The sequence below is a fragment of the Meles meles genome, chromosome 2 (genome assembly GCF_922984935.1).
Source record: "Meles meles chromosome 2, mMelMel3.1 paternal haplotype, whole genome shotgun sequence".
Lineage (NCBI taxonomy): Eukaryota > Metazoa > Chordata > Mammalia > Carnivora > Mustelidae > Meles > Meles meles.
Window position 1 is genome coordinate 170,814,951 of NC_060067.1, and position 24,894 is coordinate 170,839,844.

At 41.0% G+C, this 24,894-nt stretch overlaps 1 protein-coding gene across 5 annotated transcripts in view; it reads left to right on the forward strand.

Moving 5' to 3' along the window:
• The first annotated feature begins 2,698 nt into the window (after window positions 1–2,698).
• INTS10 (integrator complex subunit 10) overlaps window positions 2,699–24,894 on the forward strand; it is a 37,554-nt gene continuing 15,358 nt past the window's right edge. For 2 of the 5 annotated variants that reach the window (XM_045993858.1, XM_045993873.1), the window contains exons 1-13: window positions 2,699–2,906; window positions 3,487–3,554; window positions 4,683–4,786; window positions 5,479–5,618; window positions 7,550–7,631; window positions 8,245–8,385; window positions 8,812–8,983; window positions 9,401–9,570; window positions 10,614–10,747; window positions 15,170–15,326; window positions 16,519–16,601; window positions 17,854–18,006; window positions 20,965–21,073. In XM_045993858.1, coding sequence (XP_045849814.1) covers window positions 2,778–2,906; window positions 3,487–3,554; window positions 4,683–4,786; window positions 5,479–5,618; window positions 7,550–7,631; window positions 8,245–8,385; window positions 8,812–8,983; window positions 9,401–9,570; window positions 10,614–10,747; window positions 15,170–15,326; window positions 16,519–16,601; window positions 17,854–18,006; window positions 20,965–21,073 — 1,642 coding nt within the window. In that variant the 5' untranslated portion in view covers window positions 2,699–2,777. The remainder of the gene's footprint in view (window positions 2,907–3,486; window positions 3,555–4,682; window positions 4,787–5,478; window positions 5,619–7,549; window positions 7,632–8,244; window positions 8,386–8,811; window positions 8,984–9,400; window positions 9,571–10,613; window positions 10,748–15,169; window positions 15,327–16,518; window positions 16,602–17,853; window positions 18,007–20,964; window positions 21,074–24,894) is intronic. The other 3 variants (XM_045993866.1, XM_045993880.1, XM_045993890.1) reach the window with 2 other exon arrangements.

Sequence of the window (24,894 nt, forward strand, 5' to 3'; positions counted from 1 at the left end):
GGTACTGGCATAAAAACAGACACATAGACCAGTGGAACAGAGTAGAGAGCCCAGATATGGACCCTCAATTCTATGGTCAAATAATCTTCGACAAAACAGGAAAAAATATACAGTGGAAAAAAGACAGTCTCTTCAATAAATGGTGCTGGGAAAACTGGACAGCTATATGTAGAAGAATGAAACTCTATCATTCTCTTACGCCGTACACAAAGATAAACTCGAAATGGATAAAAGACCTCAACGTGAGATAGGAATCCATCAGATTCCTAGAGAACATAGGCATTAACCTCTTCGATATCAGCCACAGCAACTTCTTTCAAGATACGTCTCCAAAGGCAAAGGAAACAGACGCGAAAATGAACTTTTGGGACTTCATCAAGATCAAAAGCTTCTGCACAGCAAAGGAAACAGTCAACAAAACAAAGAGGCAACCCACGGAATGGGAGAAGATATTTGCAAATGACAGTACAGACAAAAGGTTGATATCCAGGATCTATAAAGAACTCCTCAAACTCAACACACACAAAACAGATAATCATATAAAAAAATGGGCAGAAGATACGAACAGACACTTCTCCAATGAAGACATACAAATGGCTTTCAGACACATGAAAAAATGCTCATCATCACTAGCCATCAGGGAGATTCAAATTAAAACCACATTGAGATACCACCTGACACCAGTTAGAATGGCCAAAATTAACAAGACAGGAAACAACATGTGTTGGAGAGGATGTGGAGAAAGGGGAACCCTCTTACACTGTTGGTGGGAATGCAAGTTAGTGCAGCCACTTTGGAGAACAGTGTGGAGATTCCTCAAGAAATTAAAAATAGAGCTTCCCTATGACCCTGCAATTGCACTACTGGGTATTTACCCCAAAGATATAGATGTAGTGAAAAGAAGGGCCATCTGTACCCCAATGTTTATAGCAGCAATGGCCACAGTCGCCAAACTGTGGAAAGAACCAAGATGCCCTTCAACGGATGAATGGATAAGGAACATGTGGTCCATATCCACGATGGAGTATTATGCCTCCATCAGAAAGGATGAATACCTAACTTTTCTATCAACATGGATGGGACTGGAAGAGATTATGCTGAGTGAAATAAATTAAGCAGAGAGAGTCAATTATCATATGTTTCACTTATTTGTGGAGCATAACAGATAACATGGAGGACATGGGGAGATGGAGAGGAGAAGGGAGTTGAGGGAAATTGGAAGGGGAGATGAACCATGAGAGACTATGGACTCTGAAAAACCACCTGAGGGTTTTGAAGGGGCGGGGGTGGGAGGTTGGGGGAACCAGGTGGTGGGTATTAGGGAGGGCACGTATTACATGGAGCACTGGGTGTGGTGCAAAAACAATAATTACTGTTATGCTGAAAAGAAATTTAAAAAAAAGAAAAGAAAGTGTTATTTTTAGAATGGTATCATAAACTAAATAGCAAAATAAAAGAGCTTGGATTTGATAGCAGTGGTGCTTTATACTGCTTCTTTGTGCCTGCCCTTCTTGTCACTTAATGTCTAAAGTTAGCATACTAACTCACCATTAACTTGAAGATCATGTATTTATAAATTATCACAATTAGTAAGAATATATTAGGCCTTACATATGCCCATGAATAGTAATGTATGTATTCATACTTATTTAAAATATAGTTTTTCATGTATATAAGTACTTAGTCATTTCTATTTTTAAAACATACCAGCTTTGAATCCTTAATCTCTTGGCTTTAAATCAAATAAATAAAGATACCAGTGGTAAAAAGAACTTCCTAAAACTTTCTGTATATAGAACTTGGCTTGAAAACTAATGAATCCACATTTTGGTACATTCTTCTTAGGTAGATAAGTTTTGCTACTCCGGCTCTTAAATGTAGCCTCCCCTTCCCCAAAACAGGGGGACTCCTTTGTTCTCCTCTCAAATGGAAAACAAATCTGGAATGTCGGAGAAAATGACACTGACTGATGGGACTGATGGGAAGAGATCCTGCAGGCCACATGTCCACATCATTGTAAAACCCATGCTGGGACAGGAACAACCTTTGTCGCTCCCACTGAACGCAGCAAAGCACTTTCCACGTACTAATTACTGCAAGAGCTCAATGTTTGTTGCAGAAATCAGCAAGTAAAGAAGCAACAATATAATAAGGACATACTTAGAAAAGATGAAATGCACCAGAACGAACGCTAGGCATTACTATGGCCCTCTGAGCCTTGGTCCCTAATTTGGACTCAGACTTTTTCCCATAAACCCAATCCTGGGCAACGACCCAGGGACAGGTTCCTCAACTCCGGCAGGGCCGAGGGAGCTCTGCGTGCTCCTTCCCACCGCCTCCGAGGCCGCCCTCTGTTTTTTCCTCTCAAACTTCTTCCCAGCCTGGTCCGGGGTACCAGACCTCGACGTCATCCGCAGATCTCCAGAAGGTTGGAAGGACCCGCCGAGGCAGCTCTGAGAGTACCGGCTCCCGCGCATGCTCCCTGACTGGACGACACTAACGCTGGAGCCCACAAGAGTGGGAATCCACTTCTCCACATTTTGGAGGTGACCTGGAAAAGTCCGTACCAAAACACTAGGTCCTCCAAGGAGGAAGGGGCCGGACGGTTACAGGGGGCGGACCGGAGGAGGCTGCTCGCAAAACACGGAACACCTTTCCGGATCGGCCAACCCCGACATGCGCAGAAGCCTCTCCCGCAGCAGCGGCGGCGGCGGCGGCCTCTCCAGAGCCGGAAGGTAAACGACCTCCGCTGCCGGCGGCCTGACGCCTCCCGGGTCATGTCGGCCCAGGGTGACTGCGAGTTCCTGGTGCAGCGAGCCCGGGAGCTGGTGCAGCAGGACTTGTGGGCAGCCAAGGCTTGGCTGATTACAGCCCGCAGCCTCTACCCCACCGACTTTAACATCCAGGTGAGGTCAGGCCCGCGCCCGCGGCGGCCTCCGCAGAGGTGTGAGCCCTTCGCAGCTCCGGGGCTGCCCCGGCCGCCGGCCCTTCACGCCTTGGGGCACGGCCGCCCCCAGTCCGGCCCACCCCGATCCCTGCCTTCCCACCTCTCCCCACCTTCCGCGCCCCGCTCTCCGACACCCCTCGCACGCCTTCTCCCCACGGGGCCGGCACCTTGACACGCAGCGGACCCGCCTGAGGTCCGGGTGGCTGGAGACGTGGCGGTGTCTGCTGCTCTGTGGCCGGGACGGCGCCGCATCGCCCCTCGGAAAGGCCGTTCTCCGCCCGTTCATCGTCATGGCAGCCATTTGTTTAGTGCCTGCTACTGTGGAGACGTTATTCGTCCCGTCTTGGGGACCCAAGGATTGTCAGTGAGCCCGAGGGTCGCGCTCCTAAGCCCCGCGGCTCTGGGTCCCCAGGTGATGCTGTGCTCTGCCGCCCCCGCGGGTTAGGGGCGCTCAGCAGAGGCCGGCTGGCGCTGCGGGCGGTGAGCTAGGCTGAGCTCCGGGCGGAGGTCGTGACCCTCGGGGCCGATCTGTGTTGCAGTATGAGATGTACACTATCGAGCGGAACGCCGAGAGGACCGCCACGGCGGGGAGACTGCTGTACGACATGTGAGTGTGGCCTGCGCCGCCCTGGGTCTCGCGTGAGGTTCTGTCTGTGTGGAAGTGGGGCTGGGGGAGGACCATCTGTTCTCTGCAACTCTGTTCTAAAGCTCACTTTTTGCGTCTGGGCCTTCTGTTAACTGCTGGCATGCCTTCTGCAGAGAAGTCTTCCAGTGTTTGATTCTTGCTGAAACTTTCCTTTCCAATAATTTATTTTAGAAATAGTAGTTGCAGTTCAGACAATACTGAAGCATAGAGAATAACAAATCAGAGTGCCTCCAACTCGACCAGAGTTAAGTTTTGTGTCTGTGTGTACATGCATGCACAGTACAATACGTATAAGTTGGTTTTGTGGGGGTGGGTTACAAAAGTGAAATCGTACTGCACATATCACGCTGCAACTTGCTTTCTTCACCCTCCGTCATGGAGGGATGCCTTCATTTTTCAGTATGTAGAGCTCTTCTTTTTCATATTTGCATAGCATTTCGTAATATTGGCGGACATTGAGGTAGTTTCCAATTATTTGAGATTATATTCAGAGTATCAGTAAGCAAATGTGTACCCGTATTTTAGTATTTTTCTATAGAGTCTTAAACGTCGATTTTCACAGGCAAGGGTACACACAATACACGATCAAATTACTCTAAAAAGTACTACTCCAATTTACATTTCTAATAGCCATGTACAAGAGTGCCCATTTTCCCACACATTTGTCAGCATTCATATTATCAGTCTGCCTATCAGATTTTAATTTTTGCCAATGTGATAGAAAGTGGTATCTTACTGTTTTTTAAAAATTTGTGTTCATTGTATTACTGGTAAGACTAAGTATCTTTTCAAGTGTTCTCTTTGGCTGTTTGTATTCTTTTTTTTTCTTTGGATAAGATTTTTTTTCTTGTTCATATTTGGGAGTGCTTTATATATTATGCTCATTTGTCTTTTCACTTATAAAAAACTCTAAAAACTTTTGTGATTAACCTCATTTTCCTTAGTTTTTATTTTTATATCTTTATTTTGGCTTGTTTCAGTACATCAGCATATTCATTTGTAATAAAGAAAAGTATGCTAACATTCTTTTCTTTTTGTGGTACTATATAGAATCTGACATTTTAATTTAATGCATTAATTTTAAAATAGGTTTGTGAATTTCCCAGATCAGCCGGTGGTGTGGAGAGAAATCAGCATTATTACCTCAGCATTAAGGAACGATTCACAGGATAAACAAACCCAATTTTTAAGAAGTAAGAATGGAATGATAATGGTGTATAAATTACCGTTTCTGGAACACTGATTTATATATAGCAATTTCATAGAAAACTCAACATCTGTGGTATTGGTACCCGAAGTCTGTACAAATGTTGTCACTTGGTCCCTTGAGAATTTGCTTAGAAACCTCTAAGCTTCCTCAAAGAGTGTAGATTTATCAGTTAGCCCAGGGAGTCGAATATATTTTTAACAGATTTTATAGTGATCAGAAAGCATCTGTAGATGAGGCAGATCTCCACAAAACAGGCGAGAAACTTTTAGTGATTTATGACCTTTCCCATTAACCTTCAGTCTGTGTTGGTTGTAATAGTCAATCAAAGATTTCAAATTCTGGATGAAGGAGTAGGTGATTTAGGTCATTTCAACTTAAACAAGTGCATCCTCTTTATCTCAGCCAACAGCAAGCACTGTTGTGACCCTTCACTTATGCCATTCTTACCTTCTGGACCCAAATAAGGCCTCCAAATGATCCTGAAAGGATCTTTCAGCAAACATCTGTGTCGAATACCATCTGAGCCAAAAGCCTCTTCTAGGTTGTAGGTAAAATTCAAACAGTGATTCTAAGTGTAGACTTACTGTTCTATACATGAAAATGCCTTATTTCCACTGTAGCTTCAGGATTTTCTTTCCAAAAGAAATTTTTTTAAATAAAATGTGTCATGTACAGGTTTGTTTGAAACTCTCCCTGGTCGGGTCCAGTGCGAAATGTTACTAAAGGTTACGGAACAATGCTTCAACACATTGGAACGATCGGAAATGTTGCTTCTGCTTTTGAGACGCTTCCCTGAGACAGTGGTGCAGCATGGGGTATGACTTGATCTTTTCCTTTTTCTCAAGAGAAAATAAAATCGATCAACATATTCAGCAGTTCGGTTAGAAGCTCTAGTATGTATTATTCTAAAGCAGAAATTCTGAAGAACACTAGGTAAGATTGAACTTGAATCAAGGAATCTTCATCAGTAAAGCTAAAAGGATGTCACTGTCATCAGACTTTGTAAATTTCCAGGAGAAGTTGTCCCATCAATATAAGGAAACAGTGACCAAGTTTGACTGCTATTTTTTTGCAATCTGTAAAGTGCAGTAAGGTTTTTTTAAAAATCCTATTTCAGAAGTGGCTGGGTGGCACAGTCAGTTGAGCGTCTGACTCTTGGTTTTGGCTTAGGTTGTGACCTCAGTATGGTGAGACTGAGCCCCACATCAGGCTCCCAGCTCAGCACAGAGTCCTCTTGAGATTCTTTGTTTCTCCCTCTCCGTCTGCACCCACCCTCCCCCGTGCGTGCTTTCTTCTCAAATAAATAAATCTTTTTAAAAAATCCTATAACGTTATGGTCAACAATGTTTGAATTTAACAGGGCGCCATAGTCTAGTATTCACAGGCATGTTTTTCATGTGCTTTTGCCTCTATTCCTTCTATCTGTAATAACTATTGAGTGCTATTGGCAGGCATCTCCTTCCATACTTCCTGGACCCTTGAGGTAGACGGTATTCCACTTCACAGATGAGGAAACTGAGTCTTAAATATGTTTCATTAACTCTGTTAATTCAAACTCTACTGTTTATTCTTATCCACACTATCTTTCAAGCTTCTGGCCCCAGTTGACATGTTCTATACCTCCCTTAGTTAGTTTCCTAGGGCTGCTGTAACAAAGAACCAGAAAACTGAGTGCTTAAAACAAAATTTATTCCCTCACAGTTCTAGAAGCTGAAATTCCAAAAGCAAGGTGTGCGCAGAGCCACGCTTGTCTTAAGGCTCTAGGGGAAAATCCTTCCTACCTCTCCCTGGCTGCTGGTGGTCACCAGCAATCTTTGTCATTCTTCAGCTCGCAGCTACATCATTCCAGTTTCCTCCTCTGCTGTCACATGGCTTTCTTCCCTGGGTGTCTGTGTTCCTGTGTCTTTACATGATCGTATAAGGATTGTAGTCATTGGATTTAGGGTTTGCCCTAACCCATTGTGCCCTCTTTTTAACTCATTGCATCTACAAAGACCTTACTTTTTTTTATAAGATAAAATACATGTAGAATCACATTCGGAGACTCTTGAATGGACATGAATTTTGGGAGGATGCTCTTCAACCCAATACATTCCTTGATCGTTACTCAACTCTTCACTTTTTGTGTTATATCATCTTTTCCATTGTTTTACACACACACCCCCCCCCCCCGCCCCGTACATGGCCAAGTAATCCCAAGGAAGATAATGCAGATGTCTGGGTGGATTTTGATAAGCCTACTTTCTACTCTGCTAGGGAATCCATGGTAGAAAGGAAAAGAAAGGTGGCCTTAAAAGTCACAGTTGTGTCCCGCCTAGCCTAGGCTGAATGACTGGCTACTCCTGACAACTCTTGAAAGTGGTAAAGTTTGTCAACGAAGTACATCTCGATGTAGAGAATACAGTTAGTTTCAACATTTTGTAGAACATCTCTGCCTCTCCTTTTTCATTCTAACTAGTTCCAGTGGTTCCTTTAAGTTTCTATAGACATTTTAATAGCATTTTAATTTTGCTAGTTCAGAGGAGAATAACCAAGACAAAGTTGTCAGTGGTCAGGTTAAATTGGGGTTTCCTTCTGGGCTGTGTTGCTGATGTATTTTGTTTTCTAGTCCTTAAAATGAGAATATCTGTTTCTTGGGGAAGTTTGCATATACAAACTGTTTGGTAAATTTAAAAAGCCATTCTTTATGTAATTCTGACATCTTAAACTGTAACACATTTAAATGATTTACTGTATTTTGAAACAGGTTGGCCTTGGGGAAGCATTATTAGAGGCAGAAACTATTGAAGAACAAGAATCTCCTGTTAACTGCTTTAGAAAATTATTTGGTAAGAAAATTATTTGGTAAGAAAAATATTTCATATTATTTCAGGGATAAGGTCATTCGTGGAAAGCAATGGAACTTTTCATATTATGAAATTTAATCTTTCTTTATTTTTTTAGTCCAAAAAGCATTTAAACAACTTCTAGGGATGCCTAGACTCAGTCAAGCGTTTACCTTCGGCTCAGGTCATGATCCCAGGATGGGATCAAGTCCTGCATCGGGCTCCTTGCTCAGCAGGGAGACTGCTACCTCTGCCCCTCCCCGCTGCTTGTGGGCTCTCTCTCTCACTCGCTCTCTCTCTGGCAAATAAATAACATTTGATATCCCTGAAAGAATATATTCAAGTATGAGTCATAATAATAAACATCTGAATTGTCACCCAGTGTAAGAACTAGACCCTCAACCATAATGTAAAATCTGCTTGTGTAGGTCCTTGCTCACTCCATCCACTAGTGTCCCTGTGCACTGCAATTTTTAAATAAATGTGCCATAAATGTGGTTTTTTCCCCTATATATTTTAGATACTACATTAAATGAACTCTAAAATTTCATTTCTATCAGAATTGTAGAGTAGACAACAACTGAATTGTTTTTTTCTTATTTTTCCTCTTGGACAGTTTGCGATGTCCTTCCTCTAATAATTAACAACCATGATGTCCGATTGCCTGCCAATTTATTATATAAGTACTTGAACAAAGCAGCTGAATTTTATATCAATTATGTCACTAGATCTACTCAAATAGAGAGTCAGCATCAAGGTAAGTGAGAATATCCCGCAGTTTTATTTATACAGACTTTAGTAAATTGCAAACTCAAAGATCCCTCATTGTTGTGATTGTTCTCTGGATGCGTACCAGTGTGATAGTGTTCTAAAATGGTTCCTGGCAAAAATACCGCACTTTTCTAGAGACTTTTCTGGAATCAGTTTTATGCTTTTACTGAAACAGTTGACTTGCTGCATCATAATGTTAGTGTCCTGAGCTTCATACACGTACCAAAGCTCAAAGGGCATTTTTTGCTATTCCAGTGGCTGGCTGCGGGTCCTTCGACAAAACACATGATGTGTTGGGATTCTGTGCTCTTGCCTCTTGAATAGGGATTCAGACTTTGTCTTTCTCTGTCAAGTACTACATACATAGTAAATAGTAAGATTAATTGTAGGCCTCTTTTTTCTCATTTCCCAGGTGCCCAAGAAGCGGCTGATTTAATGTCACCCAGCAAACGGAGCTCTCAGAAGTACATAATAGAAGGGCTGACTGAAAAATCATCCCAGATTGTGGACCCTTGGGAGAGGTTGTTTAAGATTTTAAATGTTGTTGGAATGAGATGTGAATGGCAGATGGATAAAGGAAGACGGTAAAAAATTGTTCAAGCCTTCTGATACCGTAATCTCAGGATTTTTAAAAACAAAAACACTTTCTTAAAAAGCATATAATGTATAGATACAGTTTTCTTTGGGCAACTCTTGTAACCTTGGTATCTATGCAAAAGAGGGTGGTTTTTCACTTTATTTAAAGATTCCTAACAGAAGTATGAACTTGTAAGATGCTCTTGAGCTTGAAGCAATCTTTGGCATTCAGAGGAAAGAGTAGCTACTTTGTCATGTCTGTGTCCTGAGATAGTGTTCTGATCACCACTCTAATTCAGAGGGGGAATTACACATGCCTCCAGCTACATTTGGTAAATGTCACGCTTTTATTAGGGCTTTTCTCTAGACCTTTTGCTGACAAGCCCAGAGTAATTAAATAATTTTTATCATCCTTCATCTTTCAGAAGCTATGGTGATATTTTGCACAGAATGAAAGATCTCTGCAGATACATGAACAACTTTGATAATGAAGCTCATGCAAAATATAAAAACCAAGTGGTTTATTCCACTATGCTGGTCTTCTTTAAGAATGCATTCCAGTATGTCAACAGCATACAACCATCTCTATTCCAAGGTTGGTTAAAGAATTCCAGAGTCTCCCAAAACTGGCTTCAATTGGGGTGAAGATGATGAAAATGTTTACCTGAACATTGTTCTTGGATCCAAATCATTGTGGGGTGACACGAGTGCTTTTTTTAAGTTGTTGGTACTTTTTATGTAAGTATATTTTACTTTAAAATTTCTATATCGGGGCACCTGACCTATATCAGTCAAGTGTCTGACTCTTGATTTCCACTCAGATCTTAATCTCACATTTGTGAGACTGAGCCCTGTGTTCGGGCTCTACACTGGATATGGAGCCCATTTGATTAATTAATTAATTAAATTTCTACATTAAAGGATATAGTGGTACTGTGAAACTAAATACAGATATTCAGTGCCTCTATTTTGAAAAAGCAGATGTAACAAAGTACTGAAGTAGATTTCACAAAGGCTTTGCAATAGAGATTTTTTTTTAATATTTTTTATAAACATAAAATGTATTTTTATCCCCAGAGGTCTAGGTCTGTGCATCACCAGGTTTACACACTTCACAGCACTCACTGTAGCACATATCCTCCCCAATGTAGACAGCGATTTTTTAAATAACATTTTTGCATTTTGCATATAAATTCTAAAAAATGTGAAAAATAGAAAGGTAAGAGAATGAAATCACCTACCCATCCAATATAATACAGCTCTCATTTTTGTGTATTACCTTACAGTCTTTCATATATTTAGATTTTGTTTGGAATTTGTAGCTATAAGGTATTACACATGTAACTTCATAGTCTTGAGTTTTTGGCTAATTTTATGATTCATGATTACTATGAAAAATTTGTGGACATAAACACTTGTAATCTGTCATTGAGAGAGAACCTTTATTAATAATCTGTTGTATATCTGTGTAGTCTTTTTTCCTATTCATGTATACTTGTTTGTCTACCTAACTGGAGTCACTCGGAACATACTTTTTACACCTGTATTTTCAAACAACAGCTGAGTAAACTTCCACCTGATACTGTTTTCTTTTCCTTGCCGCATTTCTAAGTGTTGGTGTTTTCCCCCCATCTGTAGGTCCTAATGCCCCAAGCCAAGTTCCACTGGTTCTTCTTGAGGATGTATCAAATGTGTATGGTGATGTAGAAATTGATCGTAACAAACATATACATAAAAAGAGGAAGCTAGCTGAGGGAAGAGAAAAAACCATGGTAATCCTTTCAGATATGATTATTAACGGATTATATGTTTGTGGTTTGCTGGAAATGAATGTAAAATACAGCTTTGGAGCTAAATTGATAAAGCTTAGGTCTTTTAATTACAATTACTGTGTAAATCAGCGGTTCTCAACTGGAGGTGATTTTGCCCCCTCACCCTCCAACCCAGGGACATGTGGCAATGTCTGAGGACACTTTTTGATTTCCACGGCTTGGTGGGGAGGAGTTGCTGTGAGCACCTCCTCTGTAGAGGTCGGGATGCTGCAAATAGTGCTACAAGGCACAGGACAGTCCCCCACAAAGTGCTGTCCAGCTCAAAAGGCTGATGTTGAGAAACCCTGGTACAAATTAGTCCTACCTGTTGTGACCGAATGGCATCAATTAAAGGTAAAAAACAAAGTCAGATGAACTACACTGAACAACTAGACAGGATGCTATGCTGAGTCTTGGCCTCAGAATGGAAAGGGTGAGGTATTCCAGGTGGGAAGTCGTTACAAGCCAAGGGGAGACCGTCTCGTTGCAGAGGTTTCATGAAGGAGGTCAGCATTTGAAATCAGCCTTGAAGTATGTTGGTAGAGGGTTTTGTCATTTGGAATTGGAGGGTGGGTTTTGTGGAGAGAAGACAGTCTGCACAAAGATGAATGGGAGGCCAGAGAATGTGAAGACCTATTGGTCTTCTGAGGGGGCCGGGCAGTGGGTCTGGGCAGAACAGTGATTTCTAAACTTGTTTTAAAGCAGAAGAACCTTTCCGTGAATGCTTTCGTGGAGGTCCGGTGTGTAACAACACGACAGCGGAGGTCCTCTAGGTCAGGAGTCAGCTAATGTTTTCTGTGAAGGGCCAGGAAATAAACAGTGTAGGCTTTCCAAGCCCAACAGTCTGTGTTGCAGCTACTCAGCTCTGCTGTCACAATACAAAACCAACAAACAGACAAACCATAGACAATAGTAAGCAAATGAGGTGGCCATGTTCCAATAAAACTTGATTTATGAAAACAGGATCTGGTCTGCAGATCGTAGTTTGCTAACCCCTGCTCCAGGTGAATTAGTGCAGGGGAGCCTAGAGTCTCACCCTCCTCTGTTCCTTCTCCTCTCCTACCACTTCTTCAGACCCTGAGTTACGCTCACTAGCCCCGGCATGAGATCAGTTCAATCTGATGTCTCTGTAAACTGCACTGTATGATGAAGAATAGAGCAGGGAAGACAAAGCCTTTCTGAAGGCTTGTGAGGTTATTAAACCTTCTGATAAACTCATTTGTTTCCTCCCAAAGAAAAACCCACACGTGCACAATTTCGGAAATCATTTCCAAGGTTGAAAGATGCTTTGAAATCCGGCCATGAGCCCTAGGTTCAGAACTCTGCTAACCAGGCTTTCCCAGATGCCCTCTGATTCATTTTTTTAAAAGATCACTAAGTTTTTAAAAACTAAAACTAAGTTTTAGTTTTAACTAAAAACAGTGCCATGTCCCATATAAGTCAGTATGAATAACATGGTTTCCTTGGTCTGTTTCTCTCCATCCCCGCCACCTGCTCCCTTTCCAAGCCATGCCAGTCTTGCATACATCATCGGGGGTGTCCTCTTGTCTCCCTTCTTGCACTCTTGCTCCCTACCATATCTTCTCTACCCAGCAGCTGTAGTGATGTTTTTAAGACCTGAGTCAGACTCACTCCCCTGCTTTACCACCTCTAGTGGCTTCCCATCATGCTCAGAATGAAGTCCAAGCTCTTCGCCGTGGCTTCAAACCCGTTACTGAGCAAACCTTTGTGCACTGCAGACATGCTGGCCTCTCTGTGCACCTCCAGTGCTCTGAGCCCCTTTCTGCCCCTGGATCTCTACCCCCAAGCTGTGCTCTAAGGTTGAAGTACATCTCTCTGCCAGGCTGTGTCCTTGTCACAGCTCTCAGCCAGGGCATTTCTCCTTCTGAGGCCTCCTCGAAATACCCATCCAGTTTTCTTTCCTCTTTCTGTTACTCTTATGCGGCATTGCCCTTATTGTTGTCTGTTTTCTTGTTTCTTCGTTGGGTGGTTTACTGTCTGCGTCTCCTGATGAGCTCTGTACAAGCTCTGTGGGGCCAAGGACATTGTCCGTCTTGTACCCTGGACATCTGGACAGTGCCTGAGCTGCAGCTGGTGAATGAGTGAATTCCCACTCTTCCCTCTCAGCCTTGGCAACCAGGCCATGGCATAGCTGTTTAAACCCTCTGGCTCCCTGCTTCCTCCTGTGTCTCACTTCTCATGGGTCATCTAGCAGGCCTTGCTCTCATACTCGGGCCCAACCTGGGTTCCCATCTATTTTAGTTTTTACTCTATTAACTGATTTTTCCTGGTTTTCATTCTGTCCCACAATCTGCCCCCAACCTGCTACAAGTCTAGCCCTGTCTGTTTGAGCCATCACAGCAGAGGACATAAAGCTCAGCTTAGAGATACATCTTGTTTTACCCATGGTGTTCTTCTTCTTTGAATAACCGAACCTATGGAGATTGGAGATTTCTCACAATAGTCGAGATGTCTGACTTCCTTAATAATTGGAATATTTGATACACTGGCCCCTGAAGCTGGCTCACAGCTGGGGCCAGATGGAGGCTGCCCACTTCAAATGGGCATACATTCTCCACCCAGCCTGATTGACTGGCTCGTGTGACCTGCCAGGTGGCTGGAGCTGGGGGACTGTCCTCTCCTGGGGGCCATGCGTTCTCCACCCACCCAAACTTGGTGTATGTTCCCTGTAGTCAGGATTCTCGCTTCCAGCATCTGCCCAGAACTCCAGAGTGTACTTCTGCACTTCAAAATAAATTTCTCTAAATTTTAGAAACTCTTTGGAAACTATTCTCACATCTGAGGTCCCTTCCATAAACTCCCAACCTTGTTTTGAGGCAGGAATGTTTCTATAAAATTGGAACAGAGAATACCCCATTCATATAATATTCTATTAGACTGGCAGCATGTGGCAAGGAACTGGACCCTGATGAAGTAGGACACCTAATAGGTTTTGATTGTGAAAGGGATCTGGGTATGTGTCATTACTGTGGGAGGGTAAGAATAGGGCAGCTGAGTAGAGTGGGCAGGGCGGGGGGGGGGGTCCCCAGGCATCAAGGACTAGCAAGAGAATACCAGGCTCTGAAAGTGGGGGGAGAAATTCTGGTGGGTAGTGGGAGGGAGGTGCTTATTTTTTCTGAGGTCAGCTTGAGGAATGAAGCTTTTAGCTGAAATATTTGTACATATTTTCAAATGAGCATGGTGGGGTGAAAATCTTCAGGGAGAATTTAATTTGGGTCATTAAGTTAGTCAAATAACCTAGGTAGAATAAAAGGGTCAAGAAATTCTCAACAAAATAAAATTAAGTGGAGCTGTTTTACCTTGACCGTTTTTTGGCAAAATGTCTGACCATGCTCACTGGCACTTAGATGGTTGCAGTTCTCTGAGACCTCTCTTTGGCTTTATATTTCTTGAGATAAAGAGCAAGAAAAGTAGGGCTCTTTATTGTAAAATACAGAAGGCATTGCTAGGTAAGTGCAGGCAAACGTAGTTCCTGGCTGACACCGTGCAATGGGGGAGCAGAGCTAGAGAGGGTTGGCCATGGGAGGAGGTATGTATAGGGAACAAAAGATTAGTCAGAGTCATTTCTCCAATTCTTAGGGCATTTGAGGTTTAATTTTGTTCCTCTACATGACAAACTTATTTGGAAGCAAATTAAATTATTTCACATATTGAAAAAAAAGCTGTAAAACATATGCCACGTAAGCTGTATCTCTGAATGTAAAACTCTAACTTGGGGTTTTTGTAACACTTATATTTTTTAAACTATTGGAAGTTTGAACTCCATAGCTTTACTTAGAAACCAACGTAAGCTTAGAATTTATCATCAGAAAAACATAAGCTTAGTTTTTAAGGTAAAAATTGAATGTGTGAGAGTGAAAAGATAGAAAATTTATGCATTAATTTTTAAAGCCAAATTGTTAAGTTCAAAAAATTATCCTTATGTTAGTATCCTTTGATATAAAATCCATATAGTAATCAGAATTGGTGATAATAAACATAATTTACGAGTAGTTTACCCTTGAACAACATGGGGGTAGGACGCCAACCCCCCCCATCCTGCACAGTCATAAATCTCTGTATAACTTTTATTCCCCTAAAACTTAACTACTAGTAGCCTCCTTTTGACCAGAAGCCTTTCCAATAATGTTAATAGTTGATGAGCCTATATTTGGTATGTTCTGTGTATTATATGCTGTATTCTTATAACACAGTAAGCTGAAGAAAAGAAAATGTTATTAAGAAAATCTTAAGAGAAATAAATTTACAGTGCTGGACTGTAAAAAATCCATGTGTCAATGGATCTGTGTAGTTCTAACCTGTGTTGTTGAAGTGTCACTTGTATATGACTTTAAGTTAATCACCTTGTTCACCTTCTCTAAGCAGAGTTCAGACGACGAAGAGTGTTCAGCAAAAGGGAGAAATCGTCACATCGTAGTCAATAAAGCGGAGCTTGCTAACTCCATTGAAGTGCTCGAGAGCTTTAAGCTAGCCAGGGAGAGCTGGGAGTTGCTCTACTCCCTAGAATTCCTTGACAAGGGTAAGAACATGCTTGTCACATTAGTGCTATTTCATGTGTTATATAAAATCATCGTGCTTAAGAAAGCATTGTTCTTCTTGGAACATCAAGACACTTAGAGCTAAATTGCTTATAGTAGTTCACACAGTTTATAGGATTCTTTTTTGAGTAGACTTTTTTAAAAAATGAGTAAAACATTTTTAATTTTAATTTAATTTTAATTTTTAAAAAGCATTATTAATATTGAAATGATCAAAAAAATATTCAAATGATCATTTACGTCTTAGCTTCTACCCTTGAGTGTTTATTATAATTAGACTTGGGGTGGAATTTGAGGGAGAGGTTTTTGGTCTTTTAACATTCGTATTGCTGGCCTCCTTTCTTTTCCTTGCTGGGTTTGTTTTGTGCTGTTAGTTGTTCTGTCCTGCCTTGTGTCTTTCTTAGGTCCTGTGTAGCTAATCTTACAAAAGGTAATGCTGTTTTTATTTGCATTAACTCCATTGTCTGAAAAACTCACCCTACCCAGAGCCTGTTTTCCTTTGAGAATACAACTATTAAGTATTTCTTCATTACTTAGAAATCACTAGTGCATTGCTAAGCCACGGACTTTTACTCTACTTCGAATCAACAGTGTATTTTTACTGTACTTCTGGCCAGTGGGCCTTCATGCCTTGGCCTGCTTCCATCACGTACCTCTATAGAACCCTCAGTCAGGTGTGTCATGTCATTTTTTCTAGGTAGATAGAGCATCACTACCTCTGTCCCGGGCACATCTATAATTGTAAACATGTATGTGACCTTTCGGGGTGGGGGGCCGTTTTCCTTTAGTTATAACTTGACTTTTTAAAAAAATGAGTAACACTCTAAGCTTTATATCTTTGTTTTCTGAGCTGGCTGAAAATAAAACTATCTTTTTCTGAGGAAAGCAAAGTAATTTACAAGATAAATGAGGTAATATGTGAAAAAACATTGAACAGCTCTCAGGATATGGTATGTGCTTCGTAAATGTTGAGGCCTAATAAAAATACTGCTTGTGGGTTACTGAAAAGTATTATATTCTAACTTTACTATCTAATTCTAGATCATTGTTTTAGAAATCAAGGTTGATAGTTATTGTCCATTTTTTGGAAGTTTCTCTCCATTGTTTTGCTGGGTTTGTTTTTTTCTGCTTCTGTTAACGTGTTTTTTGGTAAATTTACTTTTGAATTCTCAGAATTTACAAGAATTTGTTTGGCATGGAAGACAGATACTTGGCTTTGGTTAAGAATCTTCCTCACTGACATGATCATCTATCAGGTAGGGTGATGTATATTTTAAGTTCCTGTGTCTGTGTAGGATGATGATTGTCATGAACTGACCATAGCGTTCAAGATGAGTGTATTACTTCTGTAGACCAGTCATGCTCTGAAGACCTGTTCTGTCCTCAGTGGCAGAGGGATGATGGTCCCCTTTCATCTCAAAAAAAAAAAGACAAGGCCAAATCTTCTTGTTACTTTCACTATGTCCAGCCACACCCATCTGTTAAAGTCAGATTTTTACTTTTCAGTAAGAGATGCGTACTTCTCACCCATAGTTCTTTCCACTCCGGGGAAGTCCTTCTGCCCTGCTCTCCTGTTCTCGAGCCACTGAGGCCTGGAATGGAGAGAGCTGATAATTCCCTAAGAAGATGGAGAGCTTCTAACCTCTGTTGTCAGAACAGATAGGTTGCTGCTTCCATCCTGTATAAAGGAGAAAGGGTATTATTAGTAAAATATTTGTAAGAAATGGTATATCCAAAATGTATTTTATCCAAAAGCTTGTTATTTTATTTAGTCTTAGGACTTAAGACCCAGGGTGCCTGGCTAGCCCTGTCGGTAGAATATGTGACTCTTCATCTCAGGGTCATGAGTTCAAGCCCCATAATGGGTGTAGAGAGACTAAAAAATAAATAAACTTAAAAAAAAAAAAAAGAATTAAGACCGGAAAGAAAAATCTTTGTACATATAAAGTACCTGTATAGAGAACCTTCCACCTAGCTTTAAATAAGTGGATTTGATTATTGCTAAGTCTCCTTTTTCCTCCTCAGATGATCAAACAGAGCTACCTTATCTGTATGCTTAATTAACTCTGGTGATTTTTATATATTTACTAATTTGAAAGAGAGCGGTGGGAAGGGGGAGAGGGAGAGAGAGTCTTAAGCAGACTCCGTGCTGAACACAATCCCAGTGCAGAGCTTGACCTCACAACCCAGAGATCACGACCTGAACTGAAACCAAGAGTCAGACACTTAACTGACTGTGGCACCCCAACTCTGGAGACACTTTTTTGGTAAAGATTTTAATTTTTTATTTGATAGAGCACAAAAGAGGGAATACAAGCAGGGGGAGTGGGAGAGGGTGAGGCAAGCTTCCCACTGAGCTGGGAGCCTGATCTGGGGCTCAATCCCAGAACCCCAGGATCATGACCTGAGCTGAAGGCAGACGCTTAATGACTGAGCCACCCAGGCACCCCCTGGAGACTTTTTTTAACGGCAGTGTTTCTCACCTCCTTGCTGTTACGTCTTTCTTAGGGTCAATATAAAAAAGCAATAGCCAGCCTGCATCATCTCGCAGCTCTCCAGGGATCGCTTCCACAGCCGCAGATCACGGGACAGGGGACCCTGGAACATCAGAGGGCACTCATCCAGCTCGCAACCTGCCACTTTGCTCTGGGGGAGTACAGAGTGAGTAGTGTGCACAGGGCTTCCTCTTTTCCTAGCGTGGCCTTGTAATTCAGTGCATGTTTATTTGAGATAGGATTTTTTCTGCCTAGATTTTGTCACCTAATCTGCTAGTAAAAGTCTTGATAATTTTGTTTAACTTAGTTTTCTCTTTAGTTACAGCTTCTCTCAAGTTAGGCTGTGCTGCTTTTCAGATTTCCTGTTCCTTTTTCCATTTTGTTGGAGGATGGCTTCTATTTTTCTTTACTTTCTTATCTGGAATCCCTTCAGAGCAGCATCAGTGCTATTGTACTTGGACAGAAGAGGCATTTACTAAGTGGGAAATGGAGGAGTGCCATTAGCTTCTCTGAGCCTCAGATTCTCTGAGTCTCTAGAGTTGGGGTGTCAGTTAAGTGTCTGACTCTTGGTTTCAGCTCAGGTCATGATCTCCAGGTTGTGAGGTCACGCTCTGCACTGGGATTGTGTTAAGCACGGAGTCTGCTTAAGACTCTTTCTCCCTCTCCGCCTTTCGGCTGCTCTCGAAGCATGCAGAGACATATGACTCTGCAGTCCACCTCACAGGGGTGTTGCGGAGCAGCTACGTAAACAAGTCTGTTTCCTTGTGATTGTGAGCCCCTTCTATCACAGGGCAGAGACCATGTGCTTTACCTTTGAATCTCTCATAGCACTAACCACAGAGGTTGGCACAGCTTTGAATTCAATTATTAATAAATGTTTGAATTCAATTAAAATGATAAGCACATTCTTTATTCTTTATACTGTATAAATTCAAGGCCACAACTTAACACACAAACTCTGATTTCTTTCTCATCTTTCTATGTGTTAAGTCGATTACTTTGTGATTAGTAACCCTGAATAAAGTTTTTAAACTTGAACTTTGAAATATGATTTATAATTTGCCATGAGGATAATTAGGAGGAAACAGAGAGCATGTTAAGTATGTGCACTGAATTGAAAATATTTTTCTTCCATCATTATGTAATTATCAGGTACGAATTCTAAGTTTCAGTGAATTCCCTGAGAACTTGAAAGAGAGCATATATTTATCCACTCAGATACCATATATCATGTAGAATTAGAGAGTTAAGCAAGGCACTGCTGTTCAGCCTCATATTAGGGAATATAAAATGAACAGATTTAATTAAGCTGGGCAAACGCATTTTCTTTGAGGGCTTCAGTCAAAGCTGTGAGGCCTATATCCTTGGTTTCTAACTTAACCTGCCTCCTGGATCTCGGCTGCCTTCAGCTGTCTGTCTTCAGCTCAGACCCGGTGTGTCCAGATGTGAGTTTCCTTCGTTCTCTTGTCATTAGGTATAAAACTCTCAGGTCATGGTTGACTCTTACTCTGCCTAATCATTTTGGTTCTTCCAGCATGAAGCTAGTATCTTTGGTGTAGGGCCTTTTGTTTCCTTGGCCGCCGCTCTGATTCGTTGCTCTGAACGGAGTTTTTTGCCCCAGTTCTTCTTCCATCTTTGAGTTATGGTCATTGCGTTCAAGAGATGGCTGTCACTGTTCCCCTTAACAGAAATACTGACTTCCTCGGTGGCCAGAGTTGAACTATGTTGTTGGGGGTGGGGATATAAGCAGGTATGGGGAATGGGGGATCCCTGATTCAGGACTTACAAGTTGAGTTACCAAGAAAAGTGCAAGTATCTGTTGAAGACAGTGAAAAATCAAATACTAAGTGGTATGCCCTGACATATGCACAGTAGGCATTCGGGAAAGGGTGTTTTCACCTGGATCCATGTAGTCAAAGAAGGATTTACAGAAGATATTGGCTGGAGGTGGACATATGACTCTGCAGCCCACATCATGGCCCCACCATGTCTTAGCTCTTTGACCTGGGTCAAGTTACCTCACCAAACTGTCTAACTCCAGCATTCAAGTTCTGAACTGCCAAGCTGTCGAACTCTTCAAGCTGGAGATGCACAACCCTGTACCCCTGGGTGGGTTCTGGATGTGCCAAGATAACAACGCTCTCAGTTAGCTGTGGCTTGAGGCAGCCAGAGCCCCCGGTTTAGTGCTGCCAACTCTGAGCAGCCTTACAAATATTTCTGGATGTGTCAAGACATGGAAAAGGGTGGGAAGCATGGGTTAACACTCCACTTCCTCGTCTGTAAAATGGGAATAATAAGAAGGTTGTGCTAGATGCATAGAACACGCTCCCCAAATGGAATCTAGCTGCTATTAGAATTTGAACAGGTAGACCATAGATGATGGCTCACTCACTATAGATAGATCAAAAGCAATCCCTTTCCCCCTCAATGCCACTGTGGCACTTGAGGCCTCCCTCAGCCACCAGCACTACATCAGACTGGTTTTGTCTGTGTTATTTCCTAAACCGTGCCCTCCTTCCCCTCACCTAATCACCTAAACAATACCCAGCCCTTCCCCCACATCTTTCTCTCCTCCACTAAAACCCTTTTTTCTCTTTTCCACATTCCAAATTCTTCCCTCCCTTTAAAGGCTGAGATAAGGAAAATCTTCCTGCCTTGTTTCTCCTTCATTTTACATTATGCTCTGTATCATATCATGTATTTCAGTCCTCTGTGTCCCATTTTGTTGATTTTTCTGTTCAGTGAGTTAGTAAATGTCTTTAAGATGGGCCTACTTCTTTTGGATGCCACTGTGCTGTTAAACGCATTGGGGGTTTAGTTAATACTTGACTGATTTTTCATTTTTGTTTTTCTGTTTTAACTGCAAAAAAAGAGTTATTATTCCCCCAAAAGTCTAGTACCTCGATTCAATCTCGGTTACTTCTTCTACATTTTTGCTGTTGAGCAAACAATAATGGTCTCACAGAGTCTTGAGATAGTGCTACAGACTTCCATGTGCACACGTTGCCCAGTCATCTGCTACACATATATTATGTTCAACATATCAACATATCAACAGTGTTCTGTTGATTTGCTTTCAATGAGAAAATTTCAGATTGGTACCTTTTCATCTGGTCTTCTTTAGATGACGTGTGAGAAAGTCCTTGATTTGATGTGTTACATGGTACTCCCCATTCAAGATGGAGGCAAATCGCAGGAAGAACCCTCAAAAATAAAGCCCAAATTTAGAAAAGGTATGGTGCAAGTTTTATTCTTATTTTGTAATATGGCTCTAGGACCCAAGGCTGGGAAATTCTTTACAATTCCTGATGAAATAATACTGTGTGATCTGAGGGTTTTGACAAACTGTATAAAAAGTTAATCTCTTGCCAGGCTTGTCCTTGGCACCGATTTCATAAGCAACTGTAAATCTTTCTTCGAAAGTTCTCTTCATTTCCCATGTTTGTTATCTCTGAGGAATATCCTGAACTCCTTTTCTTATCTCTACCAATTCTCGGAAAACTTGGGAATAATTAGTTAAGAAGTATCTCCTGTCATTTCCCTCTCAGGCTATTTTGAGCTTCACCTCAAGGAACACATTGCTTGAAAACCTACATAAATTTAGTTGTAATGCTTATATAAGAAAGGAAGAGAGATTCACTGTCAGGGTTCTAAGTTTCCACATTAGAAGTTAGAAAAAGGTAAACAAATGAAACCTAAAGAAAGTAGAAGGCAGGAAATAATAAGTGCAGAAATCAATGCAATAGAAAATGAAATCAAGGAAATTAATAAAGCTGAAAGTTGTTTTTTTGGAAAAAAAAAAAAAGATAAATTCCTAGCAAGATTGATCAGGAAGAGAGTGAGTACAAGTTACCAATAGCAGGAGTGAAAGAATTGTCACTGCAGATCCTACTGAAATCAGAAGGACACTAAGAGAATAAATTACTAATAACTCTACACCAATAAATTCAACAATTTAGAGGAAATGGAAAAATTCCCTGAGAAACACAACTTGCCAAAACTGAAACAGAATGAAGTAGAATATATGAACGTTCCTACATCTATCAAAGAAATTAAATTATCAGAAACTTTCCCACAGAATTTCAGATTAAAATGGCTTCATTGGTGAATTCTGTCTAGCGCTTAGGAAGAAATAACACCAATCCTACACATACTCTTGGAAAAAATAGAGAAAGAGGGAATGCTTCCCAATTCAGTTTTTAAGACAAACATAACCCTAACAGCAAAACCAAATAAGAGCATTGCCAGAAAAGGACATTAAAGGCCAATATCCATCATAAACATAGATTCCCAAAGTCCTCAAAAAATCTTAGCAAATTAAATACAGCAGTACATAAGAAGGATAACACATATGATCAAGTATAGTGGGAATGCAAAGTTGGTTTAACGTAGAAAAATCAGTCACTGTTATATCACCACTTTAGCACAGTAAAGGTGAAAAATCATGATTCTCTTAATAGATGCAGATAGGTTCCATTATGTTTGCATTTATCATTCATGGTTTTTTAAAAAAGTCTTAGCAAACTAGAAATAGTTGTTCTCAGCATCATCCTTAACTATGAAATAGCAAATACTTTTTCCCAAAATCAGCAACAATACAAGAGTGTTTGCTTTTACCCTTCAATTCAGCATGCTGGACTTTGTAGCCAGCACAATAGGGAAGAAAAAGGAGGCATAAAGGTTGAAGACTGCTGTCTTCGTTCACAGGTATGACTGCAGCAACATATGTGGCTACATTAGAAAAGCCTACAGAATCTCCAAATAGAATAACATCAAAAACCATGAAATACTTTGGGAAAATTTTATTGAAAAGTGTGCAAAATCATGTTCAGGTTGGAAGACTCATATTAGGATGCTCATGTTAGGGTTCCAGTTCTCCCCAAAAGTACCTATAGACTCAGTGCAATCCCAATCAAAATCCCAGCAGACTTTTTTTTTTTTTTGGTAGAAATTGACAAATTTGATTCTAAAATCTATAGGGAAGTGCAATCTAGCTAAAATAGTTTTGAAAAAGATAACAAAACGGGGCAACTTACCTACCTGATAGCAAGACTTTTAATAGAAAGCCACAGTTATCCAGACAGTATTGGCATAAGAGTGGAAAATCCAGAAAGAGACCCATACAGATATGGTCAAATGATTTTCAGTGAAGGCACCAGACCAATTCCTTGGAGAAAGGAAGGCCTTTTCAGCCAATTGGTGCTGGCAAAGGACCTCTGGTGTAGAAAGAAAAAGGATCCTCAAGCTTTATGTCACATTATTCACTAAAACCAATTTGAGATGGAGCCGAGACTAAATGGAAAAGCTAAAATGATAACATTTTTTAGGAAAAAAAAGTATTGCTGCCCATTTGGGGGCCCTGTAAGCAGCAGGCTTGGAGCAACCTTCCTCCCTCCCCTGGAAGAATTGGCGGGTGTGCAAACCGCAGGCACCTGCAGAGTTTGGTAAACACAAAAGTATAGACTGCTCTTCCCTTAGGGTTTCCTTAAAGAGAGAGGGGCCGCAATCTTTCAGCTCCAGTGCTGGAGATTGACTCAGCACTGGAGTGTACTCATCTAGAGTGGCACAGAAAGCCTTCAGGGAACAAAAACCACATAGAGCAACTGGAAACAGCTTACTCAGAGACCACCCCCTGACAAGGGGCAGTGCAACTCTGCCCAGGCAAAGACAGCTGAGAATCAGGGCAGCAGGCCCTTCCCCCAGAAGATCAACTGGCACATCAGGCAGATACCAAGTTTACAGAGCAAACAGAACTGCCCAACTCCAGTGATAGGGGAAAATAGTATATAGAATTCAAGGATTTCTTTCCTCATGATTCATTTATTTTTCAGTTTAAAATTTTCCTTTTCTTTTTTTTCCTTCTCAGCTAGTTTCTTATTTGAGCAACTCTTTGTTTTTAAGTCTTTTTTTTAACTTTAATTTTTGTATTTACATTTTATAAATATAGTCTTCCCTTTTGGCTTCCTTTCACTGTATTAAGTTTTATTTTTGTATATATATGTTTTGTGTTCTTTACAATTTTGGGATTTAGTGTCTTCTAACAAACAGACCAAAATACACCCAGGACCAAGTGGATTGCTCTGTTTTGTCCACCTGGGAGATTATATTCTCTCCTTTTTCTCTTTTTTTTCCTTTTTCTTTTCTTTTTTGGTTTCTGACCTTTTCAGACTTTTCTAGTGTACTTGTCTTGGGTTCTGGTTGATATTTTTGATTTTGTTCTCTCACTCATTCATTCTTCTCTGAGCAAAATGACTAGAAGGAGGAATTCACAACAAAAGAAAGAACCAGAGGTAATACTTTGCCACAGATCTAAGCAATATTGATATAAGTAAGATATCAGAGATGAAATTTAGGATAACAATTATAAAGTTAATAGCTAGGCTTGAAAAAAGCATAAAAAGCTCTAGAGAATCTCTTAGTGCAGAACTGAGATCTAATCAGGTTGAAATTAAAAATACTTTAATTGAGGGGCACCTGGGTGACTCAGTCATTAAGCATCTGCCCTCAGCCCAGGTCGTGATCCCAGCGTCCTGCGATTGAGCCCCGCCTCAGGCTACCTGCTCAGTGGGGAGCCTGCTTCTCCCTCTCCCGCTTCCCCTGCTTGTATTCCCTCTCTCACTATCTCTCTCTATCTGTCAAATAAATAAATAAATTCTTTTTTAAAAAATGCTTTAACTGAGATGCAGTCTAAAATGGATGCTCTAACAGTTTGGGTAAATGAGGCAGAAGAGAGAGTCAGTGACACAGAAGACAAGATGATGGAAAGGAAGGAAGCTGAGCAGAAGAGAGAAACAACTAATGGACCATGAGGGGAGGCTTTGAGAAATCAGTGAAACCATAAAGCAAAACAATATTAGGATTATTGGGGTCCCAGAGGAAGAATAGAGAGGGACAGAAAGTATATTTGAGTAAATCGTAGCTGAGAACTTAGCTAATATGGGGAAGGAAACAGGCATTCAAATCTAAGAGGTAGAAAACCCCTCCAAAATCAGTAAAAATAGATCCTCATCCCAACATGCTTTAGTAAAGCTTGCAAACTTCAGCGATAAAGAGG